The sequence below is a fragment of the Chiloscyllium punctatum genome, chromosome 49 (assembly GCF_047496795.1).
Source record: "Chiloscyllium punctatum isolate Juve2018m chromosome 49, sChiPun1.3, whole genome shotgun sequence".
NCBI classification, from domain to species: domain Eukaryota; kingdom Metazoa; phylum Chordata; class Chondrichthyes; order Orectolobiformes; family Hemiscylliidae; genus Chiloscyllium; species Chiloscyllium punctatum.
Window position 1 is genome coordinate 58,968,344 of NC_092787.1, and position 17,946 is coordinate 58,986,289.

Sequence of the window (17,946 nt, forward strand, 5' to 3'; positions counted from 1 at the left end):
CCCTTTTGAACAGTGTCTTGATGCAACTTCTTTTGTGTGCGTTGGGATGGTTGCTTTCGTAGTTTAGGACTTGGTCTGTGTGTGGGGCTTTCCTGTAAACCTTTGTGGTGAATTCTCCGTTCGGTGTTCTCTGTACCATCACGTCTAGGAATGGGAGTTGGTTGTCCTTTTCTTCCTCTCTAGTGAATCGGATTCCTGTGAGTGTGGCGTTGATGATCCGGTGTGTGTTCTCTATTTCTGTGTTTTTAATTATTACAAAGGTATCATCTACAAATCTGACCCAGAGTTAGGGTTGAATTTGCGGTAAGACTGTTTGTTCTAACCTTTGCATTACCGCTTCTGCTATGAGAGTCCAGAGATGGGGGAGCCCATGGGTGTGCCGTTGATTTGTTCATATATTTGGTTATTGAATGTGAAATGTGTTGAGAGGCACAGGTCCAGTAGTTTGAGTATGCAGTCTTTGTTGATAGGTTCCCCGTCTTGTTGTCTGTTCTGTGTGTCGAGCAGGTTGGCTATTGTTTCTCTGGCTAGGGTTTTGTTGATAGAGGTGAACAGCGTCGTTACATTGAATGAGACCGTAGTTTCTTCCTTGTCTATGTGTATATTTCTGATGATGTCCAAGAATTCCTGTGTTGACTGTATAGTGTGTCTGGATCCGCTGATCAGGTGTTTCAGGTTCTGCTGTAGTTCTTTCGCCAGTTTGTGTGATGGTGTCCCTGGTAGTGATACTATGGGTCTGAGTGGGATGTCTGGTTTGTGCAATTTAGGTAGTCCATAGAATCTGGGGGTGTTGTTGCTTTCAGGTTTCATTCTCTGTAGGTCAAACCTCTGTAGATGTTGGTATCTGCAAGTAGTTGTTGCGCTTTTTGGATCTACTCTGCTTTGTCCAGGATGACCGTCATTCTGCCTTTGTCTGCTGGTAGTATGATTATGTTCTTATCGTTTTAGTGATTTTAGTGCTTCCCTCTCCTTGGTGTTGAGGTTATGTGTTTGTCTTTTCCGTGTTATCAGGGGTACGATACTTTGTCTCACTGTTTGTTGTGTCTCTTCTGTCAGTCCATTGTTTGAGTGTGCATTCTAGTGCTGCTAGGAAGTCTGCTGTCTTGGTGTCCCTGTGGTTGTAGTTGAGTCCCTTGGCCAGTATTGTTCTTTCCATGTCTGTGAGCTGTCTGTGGGAGAAGTTTCTAACCCAGGAGTGTGTTATGGTGCCCTCTCTGGTTGCGTTAGTTTGGCCATTTTTTCCTTTTAGCGCCTTTTTTTGCGGTGTGTGGTCCTGTTCTGTACTGTGGTGATGGCCTGGGTCCATTCCTGATTGGTGGTTTTTGAAATTAACGATTTGTGGCGCGCAATTTCTTGTCTGTATTTGTGTAGTCTGTTGTGTGCATTGTAATCATTACCTGGATCATCCTGAATCCGTTCTGTCTGGACATGTCCCTGGCTTGTGGGTTGTTGACTGGTGGTCTGTATCTGACACATGGTGGAAGGATTCGATTCTTTCGGCATTTGTGCAGGAACCACTCTCAGACAACAACTCACCAGGACGAAGGACCCGATACCCAGCATGAGCAAAACCAATGTAGTGTACAAAATCCCATGCAAGGACTGCACAAAACACTACATAGGACAAACAGGAAGACAGCTAACGATCCGCATCCATGAACACCAACTAGCCACGAAACGACACGACCAGCTATCCTTAGTAGCCACACACACAGATGATAAGCAACATGAATTCGTCTGGGACAACACTACTATTATAGGACAAGCCAAACAGAGAACAGCCAGGGAATTCCTAGAGGGATGGCATTCATCCACAGATTAAATCAATCAATAAGCACATTGACCTGGACCCAATATACTGGCCACTGCAACAGACAGCTGGAACTGACAACCGGAAGCGGCAGATACAAATCACTATAAATGCCAGAGGAAACATCACAGAAGCACTTCACTGGAGGCTCCCAAGCACTGAGGATGAAATGCCTGCAACACAAACTAAAACTGGTCTGTCCATTACTTACTATCCCACAAATATTTGGAGTCTTAGATGCTTGTGTTCAACATATAGCAGGTTGGTTACAATATGAAAGACATCCAGCATATGGTATGAAAGTGTAATCAATTTTCACCCTTCTAAACCAACCATAGCTATACAGTTTGAAAGTGTATACAGAACAACCTTAAATTATTTGAACGAGACGGGCAGGGAGTATTTTGTTCGATAAGAGAGTTTGGATAACAGATTGTTCAGATAATGGTAGTGTTTTTACAGGACCTTGAGATCTTGTTCGGATAATCTGAAATTTGGATAATTGATGCTCAGATAATCGAGGCTGTTCTGTAGTTGTCAAAATTGGCACAGTATTTGGGATGTTCACTGGATCCAGAACAATGCTTTTTGAAGAGCAGTAAATTAATCAATCATCTTTTTATTACTTGTGGTACATTGATTCTCAGGTGGTCATACACAGTAAAAACATACCATTTTGCCATCGTAAAATGCCACATCATAGTCATCATGTACAACGAAGTATCTGTTCTTCCACTTCCTGTTTACTTCCATATACTGGTAAAGGTTGCCAGAGAAGATAACTCTATCCTTTAATGGGGCCTGCAGGAAATTAAAAGTAAAAGAGATGAATTACTCATATTCATTATTCATCTACAAACTACTTTTATCTTCATTGCTTAACCACTCAATGAAATAGCTTTAAACAGAACTTATCAATAAGTTTATAGAATGTACCAAGATTAGATATGGCAGACATATCATTTAATTACATATTATAATAATTGGGTTTTTTTAACATAATACTGACTACCTTCATGACAGGATTGTATGCACACAATTCAAATACAGCCTTATGATAAAAAGCAATGTTTCAGATTGAAAACTTTGAGCATCTTAGAATTGGAGATTTTCAATATCATTGCGGAAAACCAGAGTTACCAATTGACAGTTTATATTCCTACTAATTTGTAATACATTTAGAACTGGAAAACTTTACTTCCAGCTCTGCAGAGCACGGTGGAAAGCAAGTTAAGGACAATGGAAAGGGCATTTACAACATAGAAGAATCTGTACCGAAGCAAAACTAAAAAAAATCTCTGGATCCCATGGCTATGACAAGCTAATGTAAAGACCAATAGCATTCATACCAACCAGTTAGCTTCCAAACGTCACACTGGAAAGTTGCTCTGAAAGACATCTAAAAAGACCACAGAATTTCATTGTGCTTGTGGATTTCAGAGCTGTGCACATGCACAAGATTTGCAGCAAAACATATGCACGTATTCTGCAAATCTATCAATTTCAGTGGCACATTATATAGCTCAGTAATGTTACAAATCACCAGTTTGGCTAGGTCCGGATCGCATGCTCAGTGCTATTTGGTGGCAGACAGCTAAGGAGATGTAACATTATACAGTGGAGGGAAATTATTAATTGAAGATGCACAACATGACTTTGTCTGAAAATATCCAATTGTTGCAAGCTATTAAAAGTAAATGCTCTGATATTATCATTGGAAAAAGAAGTTTCTTTAAGGCAGTACTGAACTACTTAAATCATCTTGGCAGTGAAAGTTGTCGAACACTGCATACAAAGAATGGCAAGTCACTTTAAGATTATTGGATTCTTAAGGTAAGCGACAAATCAGAAACTCAATTTGCTCAGTGTACAAGCACAACTTCATCCCATTTCATCAAAGTAAGGTAAAAGTTCCTTCTCACTGTTGGTGGCAATTATAGGCTTGCTTGCTGTTTTCGACTCAGTGTGGGAGCTTTTGGTTATAGAAAAGTTCAATCAAATTTGATTTGGCATATGCACTTTTATTTTCAGAGTTCAAAGGAATCCCTTTCAGAATGAGCTTCAGAAGTCCGGATTACAGTAACCTCAAAACTCTGGAAAATGAAACATGTCAAAAAGTAAAACATTACAGGGCACAACTAACCCACCACCACTGGAAAAACTTTGAAACTTCAATACTCTCATCCCACTTTCACAAAATTCTGGACGCACTTTTGCATAAAAGTTTAAGTTGTGTGGACTTGATTATCTCACTTTCCTCCTTTAAGGCATATTTTAAAATCTCTCTGGCTAACATTTGGGTTGTATGGCCTAAGATCTGCCTATGTGGCTCAACAATGCTACTTACAATGCTCCTGGGAAGCACCTCAGAACTTAAACTGCGTTTTTTAAAAAGTGCAGTAAGTACAAGTCATGCTGTTGTCCCTTTCAGAATGAAATGGAAGATATTCTGGGACATCTTAGCTGAATTTACAGTTAGTGCTGTTGTTCTCCTACATAACCACTGATGTCCAAGTCATAGGACAAAAGCCTCGAGATTTCAGTTTCAGAAGGGAAAAAGAAAAGGGATTGGAATCATGAGATTTAATCACAAAAACATCCTAGTCATGTACCATAAGAGAACTCAACTGATCTACTACCACAAAGGGATGGATCTTTGTTTGATCCTATTTAAGAGCTGTTAGTTCAATTACATTTTTATCTGCCTTTGGATAACATTCAGAATTGGCATAAATGCAATAAAAATCTTTTAATAAAATGTTTGTTAACTTCCATCAATAATTACTTCCTTGTTCTCAATCCCTTCTCCCAACCTCCCTGCATTAAGAGTTATGTTTTTCAGCACCACAAAGTTCCTTGAACTGCACACCCCAGTCCAACACTGACATCTCTAAATCATTCCTTGAACTGGTTTGGTTTATGCCACAATGTTCCCTGCGACCCTACTTTAAAAATCACTTCACTCAAGCAAACTAATGCTGACTGAGTCGTTCTCTCTTCTCCCATCCATCCACAGCAAAGAATAAAATGAACCATCTTCCACTGAATTAACCCCACCCAAAACTCAAGTAATTAAATTAGCTCATGACAGGAAGGAAGGCAAACGCCCATGTTAAACAAATACTTCCTTCTTGTTGGATGTCAATTTATTTCACAGGTCATGCCAATAAGTCATCGGACTGCTCTGATGGCTCCACATTTCCCAAATGTGCAGCTGTGCTCTTGCTAGTATACAAAGCCGCAAATGTGGATGAGCCATTATTAGTCATATTCCTACTTTAGACAAGTTTCCTGTGACATGGTGGTAAGGAGTCAAAAATGTTCACAGCTCAGTCAGATTTCAAACTGAAGCAAAGTCTCTCATATTACCCATACAGAAATCAGAGCAGAAATACAGACTTCTTTGAGAACGTAATATAAACTAGAGTACTTCAAAAGATGCTAAGGTTATAATGCCAAATGGGGTCAGTTCAGCTGGCTGGACAGCTGATTTGTAATGTGGAGTGATGCCAACAGCGTGGGCTCAATTCCTGCACCGGCTGAGGTGACCATGAAGGACTCTCCTTCTCAACTTCTCCCTGCCTGAGGCAAGGTGACCCTCAGGTTAAACCATCACCAGTTGTCTTTAATAAAACAGCAGCCCTATGGTCCAACGAGACAATAGTGACTTGACTATAATATGGTCTACAAATAGTGCAGGCCCAAAACCTCAAATCTCATACACAGTCCACTTACACTTATTCCTTCGTTATTAGCTGGTCTAGAACATTAAGTTAGGGTGTCATTTAATTTTACCAACAAGGACTATTGCTTTTCAGAATTTCAACTGAACATCCACAAAAAATGTGCTAGTAAATGCCATACTAATCCACCTGAGGCAACAGTGCTAAAAACTGAGCCACCGTGCCAGAACCTGGCCCATGCCCCTCTCAGCCCTTCCTATTCATATACCCATCCAAAGGTGGGTATATTAAAGGGGATGCCTTTTAAATGCTGTATTTGTACCAGCCTCCACCACTTCCTCTGGCATTCCATACATGCACTACCCTCTCTGTCTGAAAATGTTACCCTTCAGATTCATCTTAAAACTTTCCCCTCTAGTTCTGGACTCCCTCACTCCAGAGAAGAGACTTCGTCTATGTATCCTATCAATGTTCCTCATGATTTTATAAACCTCTAAGGTCACCCCTCAGCCTCAGACACTCCAGGGAAGACAGCCCTAGCCTTTTCAACCTCTCTCTCCAACCCTAGTACAATCCTCCTAAAATCTGTTCTGAACACTTTCAAGTTTCACAATGTCCTTTCTATAGAAGGGAGACCAGGAGATTGCATGTTCAAGAATGAACAGTGGGGAAACAAATGTCTTTCTCCCTCAGCTCCTATCTGATTTACCAGAGATCTAGAATCATCCTTTAGCTTCAAGGTGGTGGTTAAACAGCTGTTGCTGTTTAATACGGTAGTTCAAAGTTCAATAAGCACCGAAAGGGCGGAACAAAAGGCTTAAAACAAGTTTAATCTTCAAACTAATTCCAAGTATTTTGTATTTATTCTCAATCATTTTTTGGAAGCAAGGTGATGGTCATGGTAAGGGCGAGCAAACCTCACTGCTCATTTTAAGTAGACTGGCATTCGAGGAAAAGATTCACCATTCAATTACTGACCCTAACCCAGACCTCAGCATGGCAGTTTGACATCCCCAAGGCAAGGCAAGGTTTCAAACAGCACCATATTTGGAAGCTGTGCAACATTAGGCCAGTTTCTATTTAAAACTTTCCACTGTATGGATTCCGGTGCATTAGAGATTTATAAAGTTGCAGAGTTTTACTCAAGAGAATTAACCCAGAATACAATGGACTAGTTCAGGATTAGGATTCCTTAACTGCTCAATTTCAAAAGGAATTCACATCAGAAGAGCTTCCCATATTCAGATCATTTACAATGTTTCTCAACGACCTTTAATTCTATCTAATAGACCTAAGTAATGGATCACCAATTTAATCTCAAAAAGACAGCTCAATGCAGGTACCACACTCCAGTGACTATACCCTACTATCTTTATTTGCACACATACAGGACCGAAATAACAATTGCAGTGTTTCCAGAAACAAACTTGCGTCCCAAGACACCATGGTTGGTAAACCTGTAGCACTACCCTAGAATTTCCAGGTTAGTGCTACCAGGAACACAAACACAAGAGGCACATTGAAGGATTTTAGTAAACAACGCTTTAGTTTGTTTAGCTAAATGGATATTGAATATGGGAGAAAATAAACAAAAAATGGAGGAAAAGAATCTGTTACCCAATTGGCTATGGAAAGGCAGGGCACCATAATTGGCAGTATTGCGTGGCCAATGACAGATATTTAGGGACCAGACAATTAAAATGAAGTCATGACATCGCCAGGAATACATGCAGAGACTGCAACCCTAGGAACTGCACTTAGCAGATTTTGTTGGGAACCCAAATATGAAGAAACTACTTTTTACTCCCCACCCCTGCCCCACCATGGGAAATTGGTGTATACTATGTGAAAATAACTGAAGCAAAATTTCATTCCCAAATACCTAGGGTTTTTTGTTAAGTTTCACACAACATTTTCCCATTTGGTCACTTAAACCTTCATCTGTTCCAAAATGCCTTCATGAACAGCCCAGATTTAAAAAGGCATTGAAAGGCAGGTGTCCGAAATGCACATCACATAAATCGATACACCATTATCAAGACCTTAACTGCTTTAAATAGAAACTCCCACAGGTTAAAAGCGAACAAAGTTGATGGCAATTCTGAGTTCTTCTGTTGTTATACGAGACTTTTTTTTTCAAGAAAGCTATTTTCCGAACAAGATGAGGAACGCATGCATCTTAAAATGCATTTAAGATTGAATAATATGGTGAGGAATGCAGTTATAAAACCACGTGCGGTCTGACATGAAGCAGAGCAAGACATGTCACGGGGACAAAACTGGGTATCTGCAGCAGTACAAGATCCAGCCCAGTATTTAACTGCTCTACCTGGTTGTCAAGGGACCTCCTGGAACCCTCAGCCTCTGCAGAACCCATCCCCCAGTTAATCGGCCCAGAGTGTAGGGATTCTCTTGTCCCTTCTCTCAAAATTCATTTCGCAGCTTCTGGAATACCTTTTCGCACATGCACCCATCCAGGCATGCGCAAAGAGGGAGACTTTAACTCTCAGCCTAGCTGGAGCCAAGGTAAGTAGATTTTCACCTGGCAAATCTCCAGCTGAACCTCAGGCTTACAGCTTCAGTGTAATTAAACTCAAGTCTTGCCAAGTGAATCACTTCAGTCATCCATTAGGAATCAATTGTCAATGACAGTATTGAATATCAGGATTGCAAAGAGGTAATTTACACAAGTAACTTAGATCATGTGGTAAACTCTTGATCAATTCCTTTACTCAACAGAATGTCATTTCTACATATTTCTGTCAATTACCCTTGGGGAAAACCAGTATTGATGGAACAGGCAGCTTTAAATATAGCATGAAATATTGAAATACGAAACTAAAATGATAGGAACTTTGAAATGGCTACACTGCAACTAACTTGATTTCAGCTAAAACTTTTGTCAAATAACTGAAATTTATTTCACCAAGAATTTGATATTCAATTAGATAAATCACAAACAGCAAGAAGTCACAATAAGCTTCGTCTATAGTTAACCACCTTAAGAGATATACAAACACCTTCAAACCAAATATCAAGAGATTGTAAAAACTATTGACAAGAGTGCATTTGGTCATAAAATCACGTGCATTGCATTGAACAAAACTCACGGAATGTGAGAAATTAAAGTTGCCATAAAGAGTCAGAGTCAATCTGAAAATCAAATACATTGAAACATTTGGAAAACCAACATATGCTTCATACACTGCAGATGACAGAAACTCAGATTGTAATAACATTAAACACTAGAGATTGTTGCATGCTGTACATCCAGTATCCTTATAGAATTAGGTCAGATGGTAAGAACCAAGATGGAGGAGAGTGGAAACTGGTAATTTGGAACAACGGAGAAGGGAAACAGGATTCAGTTTGACAATTCAAACCATGTTTCTTTCTGGATTCAAAAGATTCATAAATATCACCTTGTGATAAATTAGACATTAGATGTAATATTCCAATAAGCATGATAGGATAAATAGACAAGTCTTTTCCCTGGGGTGGGGAGAGTTCAGAACTAGAAGGCATAGGTTTAGAGTGGAGAGGGGAAAAGGTATATAAGAGACCTAAAAGGCAACTTTTTCTTGCAGACAGTGGTACTTGTATGGAATGAGCTGACAGAGGAAGTGATGGAGGCTAGTACAATTGCAACATTTAAAAGACATCTGGATGGGTATATGAATAGGAAGGGTTTGGAGGGATATAGGCTGAGAGCTGGCAGATGGGACTAGTTTGGGTTGGGATATCTGGTTGGCATGGACGAGTTGGACCAAAGGGTCTGTTTCTGTGCTGTACATCTCTATGACTAAGTAGTGAAATGCAAGCTCGATTACAAGTTAATGCCAGCATGCAAGTTAAAGTTTAGTGACTCACAGAACTTAAACTCATGTAAACCGAATATTATTTTTGGTATTTTAATACTGCAATGAATGAAGCCACATGAAGGGTCGGGGAAGAGGTGCGGATTGGAAAACAAAATGAGAGCTCCATACACCATTTGCAGGATTGATGCTGCAGTATCCATCAGGTACAAATGGGCAGAATGATAACTGACACTAAACAGATGTAAATGTTTCCTATTTTGTAAAGCTAATGCTCAAGTTAACAGTAGAACATAGAACATAGAACATAGAAGAATACAGCGCAGTACAGGCCCTTCGGCCCTCGATGTTGCACCGATCAAAGCCCACCTAATCTACACTAACCCACTATCCTCCATATACCTATCCAATGCCCACTTAAATACCCATAAAGAGGGAGAGTCCACCACTGATACTGGCAGGGCATTCCATGAACTTACGACTCGCTGAGTGAAGAACCTACCCCTAACATCAGTCCTATATCTACCCCCCCTTAATTTAAAGCTATGCCCCCTTGTAATAGCTGACTCCATACGTGGAAAAAGGTTCTCACTGTCAACCCTATCTAACCCCCTAATCATCTTGTACACCTCTATCAAGTCACCCCTAAACCTTCTTTTCTCCAATGAAAACAACCCCAAGTGCCTCAGCCTTTCCTCATAGGATCTTCCTACCATACCAGGCAACATCCTGGTAAACTTCCTCTGCACCCGTTCCAGTGCCTCCACATCCTTCCTATAGTATGGCGACCAAAACTGCACACAATATTCCAGATGCGGCCGCACCAGAGTCTTATACAACTGCAGCATGATCTCAGGACTCCGGAACTCAATTCCTCTACCAATAAAAGCCAGTACGCCATATGCCTTCTTCACTGCACTATTTACCTGGGTGGCAACTTTCAGAGATCTGTGTACATGGACACCAAGATCCCTCTGCTCTTCCACACTACCGACCATTAGCCCAGTACCCCATCTTTTTGTTACTCTTACCAAAGTGAATCACCTCACACTTAGCTACATTGAACTCCATTTGCCACCTTTCTGCCCAGCTCTGCAGCTTCTCTATATTCCGCTGTAACCTGCCACATCCTTCCTCACTGTCTACAACTCCACCAACTTTCGTATCATCCGCAAACTTGCTCACCCAACCTTCTAACCCTTCCTCCAGGTCATTTATAAAAATGACAAACAGCAATGGTCCCAAAACAGATCCTTGCGGAACACTGCTAGTGACGGCACTCCAAGATGAACCTTTGCCATCAACTACTACCCTCTGTCTTCTTCCAGCCAGCCAATTCCTAATCCAAACCTCCAACTCACCCTCAATGCCATATCTCTGTATTTTCTGCAGTAGCCTACCATGGGGGACCTTATCAAACACCTTACTAAAATCCATATATACCACATCTACCGCTTCCCCCTCATCTACCTCCTTAGTCACCTTCTCAAAGAATTCAATAAGGTTTGTGAGGCACGACCTGCCCTTCACAAAACCATGCTGACTATCCTTGATCACATTATTCTTATCCAGATGTGCATAAATCCTATCCCTTACAATTCTCTCTAAGACTTTGCCCACAACAGAAGTGAGACTCACTGGCCTATAGTTACTATGATTATCCCTACTCCCCTTCTTGAACAAGGGAACCACGTTTGCTAGCCTCCAGTCCTCTGGCACTACTCCTGTAGACAAAGAGGACACAAAAATCAAGGCCAATGGCTCTGCAATCTCCTCCCTTGCTTCCCAGAGAATCCTAGGATAAATGCCATCAGGCCCAGGGGACTTATCTATTTTCACCCTTGCCAGAATTTCCAACACCTCTTCTCTACATATCTCAAAGTCATCCATTCTACTTATTAGTGCCTCAATATTCATATCGACAACAATGTCCTGTTCCTGAGTGAATACTGATGAAAAGTATTCATTCAGTGCCTCCCCAATCTCTTCAGCCTCCACACGCAACTTCCCATTACTATCCTTGATTGGACCTATTCCTACCCTAGTCATTCTTTTATTCCTAACATACCTATAGAAAGCCTTAGGGTTTTCCCTAATCCTACCAACTAAGGACCTTTCATGTCCCCTCCTTGCGTACTTCATTCAAGACTTGTATTAAAAACACAACATGCTGGTCATCTGTGTAAACACTGAAACATTCAACACAATCTCAAACTAGAATAAATAAAATGATGAAGGGTGGAAAAATAACTGACTGTCCACTCAGGGGTCGGGGGTTCAGGAGCTGAAGGAATTCATTTACATCATTAAATCCCTTTGACCTCAAACCCTCCAACATTTGAAGTGCAGGAAAGACAGCAGCCAATCTGCTTACTGCAGGTCACCACACATCGCAAGAGAATGAATGACTGGACCATTTGTCTCAAAGTGCTGGTCACAAAACAGTATTGATCAGGACTAAGGAATTCCCAAAAATAATACACGGGATCTTTCACACAGAGGCACTGAACTTAGTTAACATCTCACCCAGAAGGCAGGGTTGTTAAAGGGGCAGGTCAGGTGGAGATCAGTCCAATTCACCTCCCACACATTTACCTTCACCCCTTCCTTACCCTCACTCTCCACCCAGTCTCAGCAGAGAATGATCATTTTGAATGCAATTCTGGCCACTTCCTGCAGGTTACCACCACCAAATCTGAGGTGGTGGTGGGTGGTGGTCAGCAATATGTAGCACATTATCCACCCAAAGTAATCTGCTATGCCATACAAAACACGAATGTACCATTTTGTCCAAGTATTGGGTTTCTCATATCACCTTAACCATTAAGGACACAATTTTGCTAAGTACTGTTAAAACTTAAAGCTATGCTCCTGTGCCCACGCAGGAAGGAAACACATGATATGGAACCAGAATTCAAGCCCATGTCGATTCCTGTTATTTTTCGTTTAATGGCAAGATGAAGAACAAAATGAGAGCAATCAAATACTTCCTGTAAAACATCAACTGTTCTTCACAAACTCCTTCTACCATTATCAGATTATCAGCTTCAAGACTTGCTAATGCTGTTGAACTGAGAAAAATGAGTCAGTCAGTCAGGATTAAGATAAAAATAACCCAACACCAGGTTATAGTCCAATAGGTTTATTTGGAAGTACCTGTACGAGCTTTCAGAGGTAGCTGCTTCTTCAACAGGTATTTCCAAAAGCTTGTACTTCCAAATAAACCCTTTGGACTATAACCTGGTGTTGTGAGATTTTTAACTTTGTCTACCCCAGTCCAACACCAGCACCTCCAGTCAGGATACACATTTACAGAAGGGCTTTTGTGGTGCAGTGCTCATGTTCCTACTCTTCAGTCTGGGCTTCAAGACCCACCTGCTTCCGAGGGACACAAGAAAACCACTGAACAGGTTGATGTAAACTATTTACCCCTTTACACAACAACCTGAACACTACACAATACAAAACTTTATTTTCACAGGATGTGGGTGACACAGGCTGGGCCATCCTTGATTGCCTATTGCTAGTTGCCCTCAAGGCAGTGAAGGTGAGGTACCTCATGATACAAGATACCCTTCAACCAAAGGCAAGGAATTTTAAACCATTGAGGTTGGACTAAATACACTCAAGCGTCACCCTGCTAGAGAAACCAACTACTGCAGAATGCTAGTCAATCAAGATTTGGAGTTTTACCACAAAATGTGTCAAATAAATTCACAAACATAAGCCAGTAGTACAAAACTCCAACATGAGTGAAAGAGAGACACCTAGTTCAATTTTCCAATCTTTTGGTTTTAGAGTAGAGTAGCTTTTATTTTGACCATAGAGTCAGAGAGATATACAGCATGGATCAGACCCATTGGTCCAACCTGTCCATGCCGACCAGATATCCCAACCCAATCTAGTCCAACCTACCAGCAACTGGCCCATATCCCTCCAAACCCTTCCTATTCATATACCCATCCAAATGCCTCTTAAATGTTGCAATTGTACCAGCTTCCACCACTTCCTCTGGCAGCTCATTCCATACATGTACCACCCTCTGCAATGAAAAAGTTGCCCTTTCGGTCTCTTTTATATCTTTCCCCTCACACCCTAAACCTATACCCTCTAGTTCTGGACTCCCAACCCCTGGGAAAATACTTTGTCTATTTACCCTATCCATGCCCCTCAATTTTGTAAACCTCTATAAGGTCACCCCTCAGCCTCCGACGCTCCAGGGAAAACAGCCCCAGCCTGTTCAGCCTCTCCCTATAGCTCAAATCCTCCAACCCTGGCAACATCCTTGTAAATCTTTTCTGAACCCTTTCAAGTTTCACAACTTGTGGGCAGCACGGTGGCACAGTAGTTAGCACTGCTGCCTCACAGCGCCAGAGACCCAGGTATAATTCCAGCCTCAGGCGACTGACTGTGTGGAATTTGCACATTCTCCCCGTGTCCGAGTGTTTCCTCTGGGTGCTCCGGTTTCCTCCCACAATCCAAAAATGTGCAGGTTAGGTGAATTGGCCATGCTAAATTGCCCGTAGTTAGGTGAAGGGATGAATGTGGGGGAATGGGTCTGGGTGGGTTGCTCTTTGACGGGTCGGTGTGGACTTGTTGGGCTGAAGGGCCTGTTTTCACACTAAGTAATCTAATCTAAAAAAAGTCATCTTTTCGATAGGAAGGAGACCAGAATTGCATGCAATATTCCAACAGTGGCCTACAAATGTCCGGTACAGCCGCAACATGACCTCCCAACTCCTGTACTCAATACTCTAACCAATAAAGGGAAGCATACCAAACGCCTTCTTCGCTATCCTATCTACCTGCGACTCTACTTTCAAGGAGCTATGAACCTGCACTCCAAGGTCTCTTTGTTCAGCAACACTCCCTAGGACCTTACCATTAAGGTGTATAAGTCCTGCTAAGATTTGCTTTCCCAAAATGCAGCATCTTCAACTGATACAGTAAAAATGAGACAGCGTTCTTCCAGAATGGAGAGTGCTACATGGACAACACAAACTACACAATCATACATGGCACAAAGTGTAAAACACAAGTTACAGAGTAATAGAAGAATGATAAATAATAGACATTTTTTGAGCAGCAATTCAAAGTTGTGCAAAGAATTTGAGATGGGAAAGAGTCCGATCATACTGTGTTAAGGAACCGGTCAAGGACTTGGAATTGCTATTTAGAACATCCCGTTTTGATACTTTCTGACTCCAAAAACAAATATTAAGAATCCACTTATTTTCCAGCCTCAAAATGTAAAGCTAAAGCTGCGGGTTCACAAGATAAAGTGCAGTTCACAAGGAGTTAAATATGCAGTTTGCTAGGATCAGATTTTGTGACTGCCAATGCTGTTTGCTTATTCACTAGGATCAGATAAATTAGGTTTTAAAGGCAAATAATAACCAGCAGTTCATGAAGGAAACAGTGGTATCTGATCCCCATTAGTAAAAGGATGGGCTCAGAGTTCCTGGAACAGCTTGGTACATATACTGCATCTGCAACAATCTCTGCTACAGTAGCTGCCAGTTTTACATAACTTCAATAAGGAACTTGTTTTGCGGAAAATTTGTATTATCTCCTTCACCTGATCAAAATACCATAAAATCCACACAAATCTTAATCTGCTTTTGGAATCCTTACCATGTGGAAAGAGGCCATTCGGCCCATCAAGTCCACACCAGCCCTCCAAAAGAGCATCCCACTCAGACTCATCTGACTACATTATCCCTGTAACCTGCATTTTCCATGACTAATCTGTTTAGCCTGCACATCCCTGGACACTACGGGGCAATTTAACATGGCCAATCCACCTAACCTGCATACCTTTGGACTGTGGGAGGAAACTGGAGCACCTGGAGGAAACGCACAAAGGCACAGGGAGAATGTCTGTGCAAACTCCGCATAGACAGTCACCAGAGGGTGAAATCAAATCCAGGTCCCTGGTGTGGTGAGGCAGCAGGGCTAACCACTGAGCCACTGGCACAGTCCCCCAAACTGAAAAATTGGAGGAGGAGACTTGACGATGTGAGATGTTAATCCAGCACACTAGCTACTCAACAAACAGCAGCATTGCAAAGCTAGAAACATCCAACATCCACCTTTGCAAAGACAACAACTGATGAATCACCTCGCCAGCAGTGAGATCTTAGGATGTATGAACAGCTGCCATTTTTGGTCACATTCACTGCAATTGAAAAGTAAGAAATTGCATCAGTTATGGACATCGAGATGCACAAAAAAGGTACACTGTTTAAATGCAATCTTGAACTGAATCGCTTCTGATGCTGAACCTTTTGCTATCTGTTACAAGTGTCTAGTTATAAGAGTAAGGTCATGAGCTGATCAACTCAGTCAGTCAAAAGGAAGTCTAGCAACAATTCGCTCAAAGTCCTCCAAAATGACATCTTGAAAATGGATAAATTCAAGAGGATTTGAGTTTTTTTTTTGAGCCAAGCATGGAGAAGGCCTTGCTACACTGTTGGGACAAATTGTAGAACAGTTTTCAAAAGTATTAAGGGGAATGGGAATGGGGAGTCATTAAAGGTTTCAACAACTTCCTAGTTCAGAATATAAATTGTGTGTTTGAGGCCCTGATCCAGAATTTATTCCAATGAGGAATAACTGTGCACAAATTTATATTCCATATTTAGGAAACTGCACTGACAATCAGTAAAATATCAGTGAAATTCCAACAGAGGCAACCAAAAACGCTTGCCAAGTTATGAGGAAAATTGGCATAGAGCAACAGTATTCTGACATTACTTCCTTTTCATATGGGAAATGATAGTATGGGGAAATGTAACTGGATGAAACTAACGTTCTGGCAGATATGTTCAGGTCCCAGCAGGTAGCCGATGATTTAATCCTGGAACATAAAGCTAAACTTCAGAGTCTCAGTAATGGCAATCATTATCCATTGCTGTAAAAACCATTTGGTTTATGAAGGGTGACTTAGTTTGGGTAAGAATGTCATTTAGGGAAAGGAGTCCTTACTTGACCTGGCCAAGAGTCCAGAGCCCCCAAAAATGTGATTCTGAATTACACACTAAAAAGGCTGAGCAAGCCAGTTTCTTTAAGGACAACTAAAGATGGTAGCATCTGGCAGCCTACCCTGCAATGTTCACATCGTAAAGAAAGAAAATATACGCATTATGAAGAGGTTTTTAGAAACTGACATTGCTTTCTTGGCCTGAAGTAATACAAAAAGACAATAGGCTAAAGACTTGACTTGCTTGAATACAATTTGCTGTTCTTTGTGTAAGAATCACTGGCCGAATCAATAAAATAGTGGCATCAAGTTCTCTATTCACTTAATTTTTTAAATATTGTGTCAATTGTGTAAATAATACTGGAAGGTTATGCACAACTTCAACCTAACTGCATATTTGTTAACAAACTCTTAATTGTATGAGAACAAAACACAACCTACCAGACTAACTCATCTGCCAAATGCTGTTGCACGACAATTGTCAGATCTTGTGGCATGAATCAAACAGTGGAAGATTCCAAAACTGTCTTGCATTCCAATACCATTGAATCTTTTTGATAAAATACTACGCAGTTGAAAGGGAATGACATTCAGGACTAGTGTTATGAAGTTGAAGGTGTGCGCTGAAAGCTAGCAAGCACACACCCACATCCACATCCACATCCACATAAACGCCAACATCCCTCTAGTTACCATCAGTTCTGATGAAGGGTCACTGTATCCGAAATGTTAGCTCTGATTTCTCTCCATAGATGCTACCAGACCAACAGCTTTTCTAGCAATTTCTGTTTTGTTTCCGATTTCCAGCTTTCGCAGTTCTTTCGATTTTATTTTTTGAAATTTGATTCCACAGACTGTCAATATCTTTAAAAAAAAAAATCAAAGAACTGCAGATTGCTGAAAATTGGAAACAGAAACTGAAATTGCTGGGGAAACTCAGCAGGTCTTGCATCACCTGTGGAAAGAAAGCAGAGTTAACATTCAAAGTGAACTCCAGTTCTGAAGGGTCACTGGACATGAAATGTAAATTCTGCTTTCTCTCCACAGATGCTACCAGACCTGCTGAGTTACCCCCAGCATTTTCTGTTCTTGAAAGAGATGATGCCTGTTGCACCCTGCCACCTTGGCTATTTTTGAACTAAATCTATGGTTTCAATCCAACTGGATGATACTCTACTATTACAACACGGTGGTACTAATTAAACCAAGCACACACAAGATTACCTTGCCTCATAATCTGTTAAAGTATGAGTGACAGAGCTACCCAAATTCCATTATTTAAAGAAGAAATACCAATTTTAACTCTAAAAGTGAACATTAAACAACTATTTACAACTCTAAGCCTCCTTTCTCTTAAAGGGTTGTTATCTACCTACACTGTATAACAATATCCTGATCCAATAAAAGCCCCTATTAAAATCACAGCAACTTAATTTTCAAAAACAGGCAGTGGGTTTCACCTCCAGTGTCAGTCTTCCTCTGCTTGTAGATCTCCCTGGGTCATCTTCCGTCTTCTGCTACAAAGACGTTTCATATGAAAAAGGTACCTTTGACAGAGTGTGGTGAATAGCAGTCGGTGCTTTCTCTGGCTAACTGTCCAAAATGGCTGCTTTTTTAAAATACCCGAAACATCAGATCATTGGTGAGATGTTG

At 41.1% G+C, this 17,946-nt stretch overlaps 1 protein-coding gene across 1 annotated transcript in view; it reads right to left on the minus strand.

Annotated features, from left to right (window-relative positions):
* niban2a (niban apoptosis regulator 2a) overlaps positions 1-17,946 on the minus strand; it is a 194,888-nt gene that overhangs the window by 85,082 nt on the left and 91,860 nt on the right. The window contains exon 3 of the mRNA XM_072565549.1: positions 2,483-2,611. Coding sequence (XP_072421650.1) covers positions 2,483-2,611 — 129 coding nt within the window. The remainder of the gene's footprint in view (positions 1-2,482; positions 2,612-17,946) is intronic.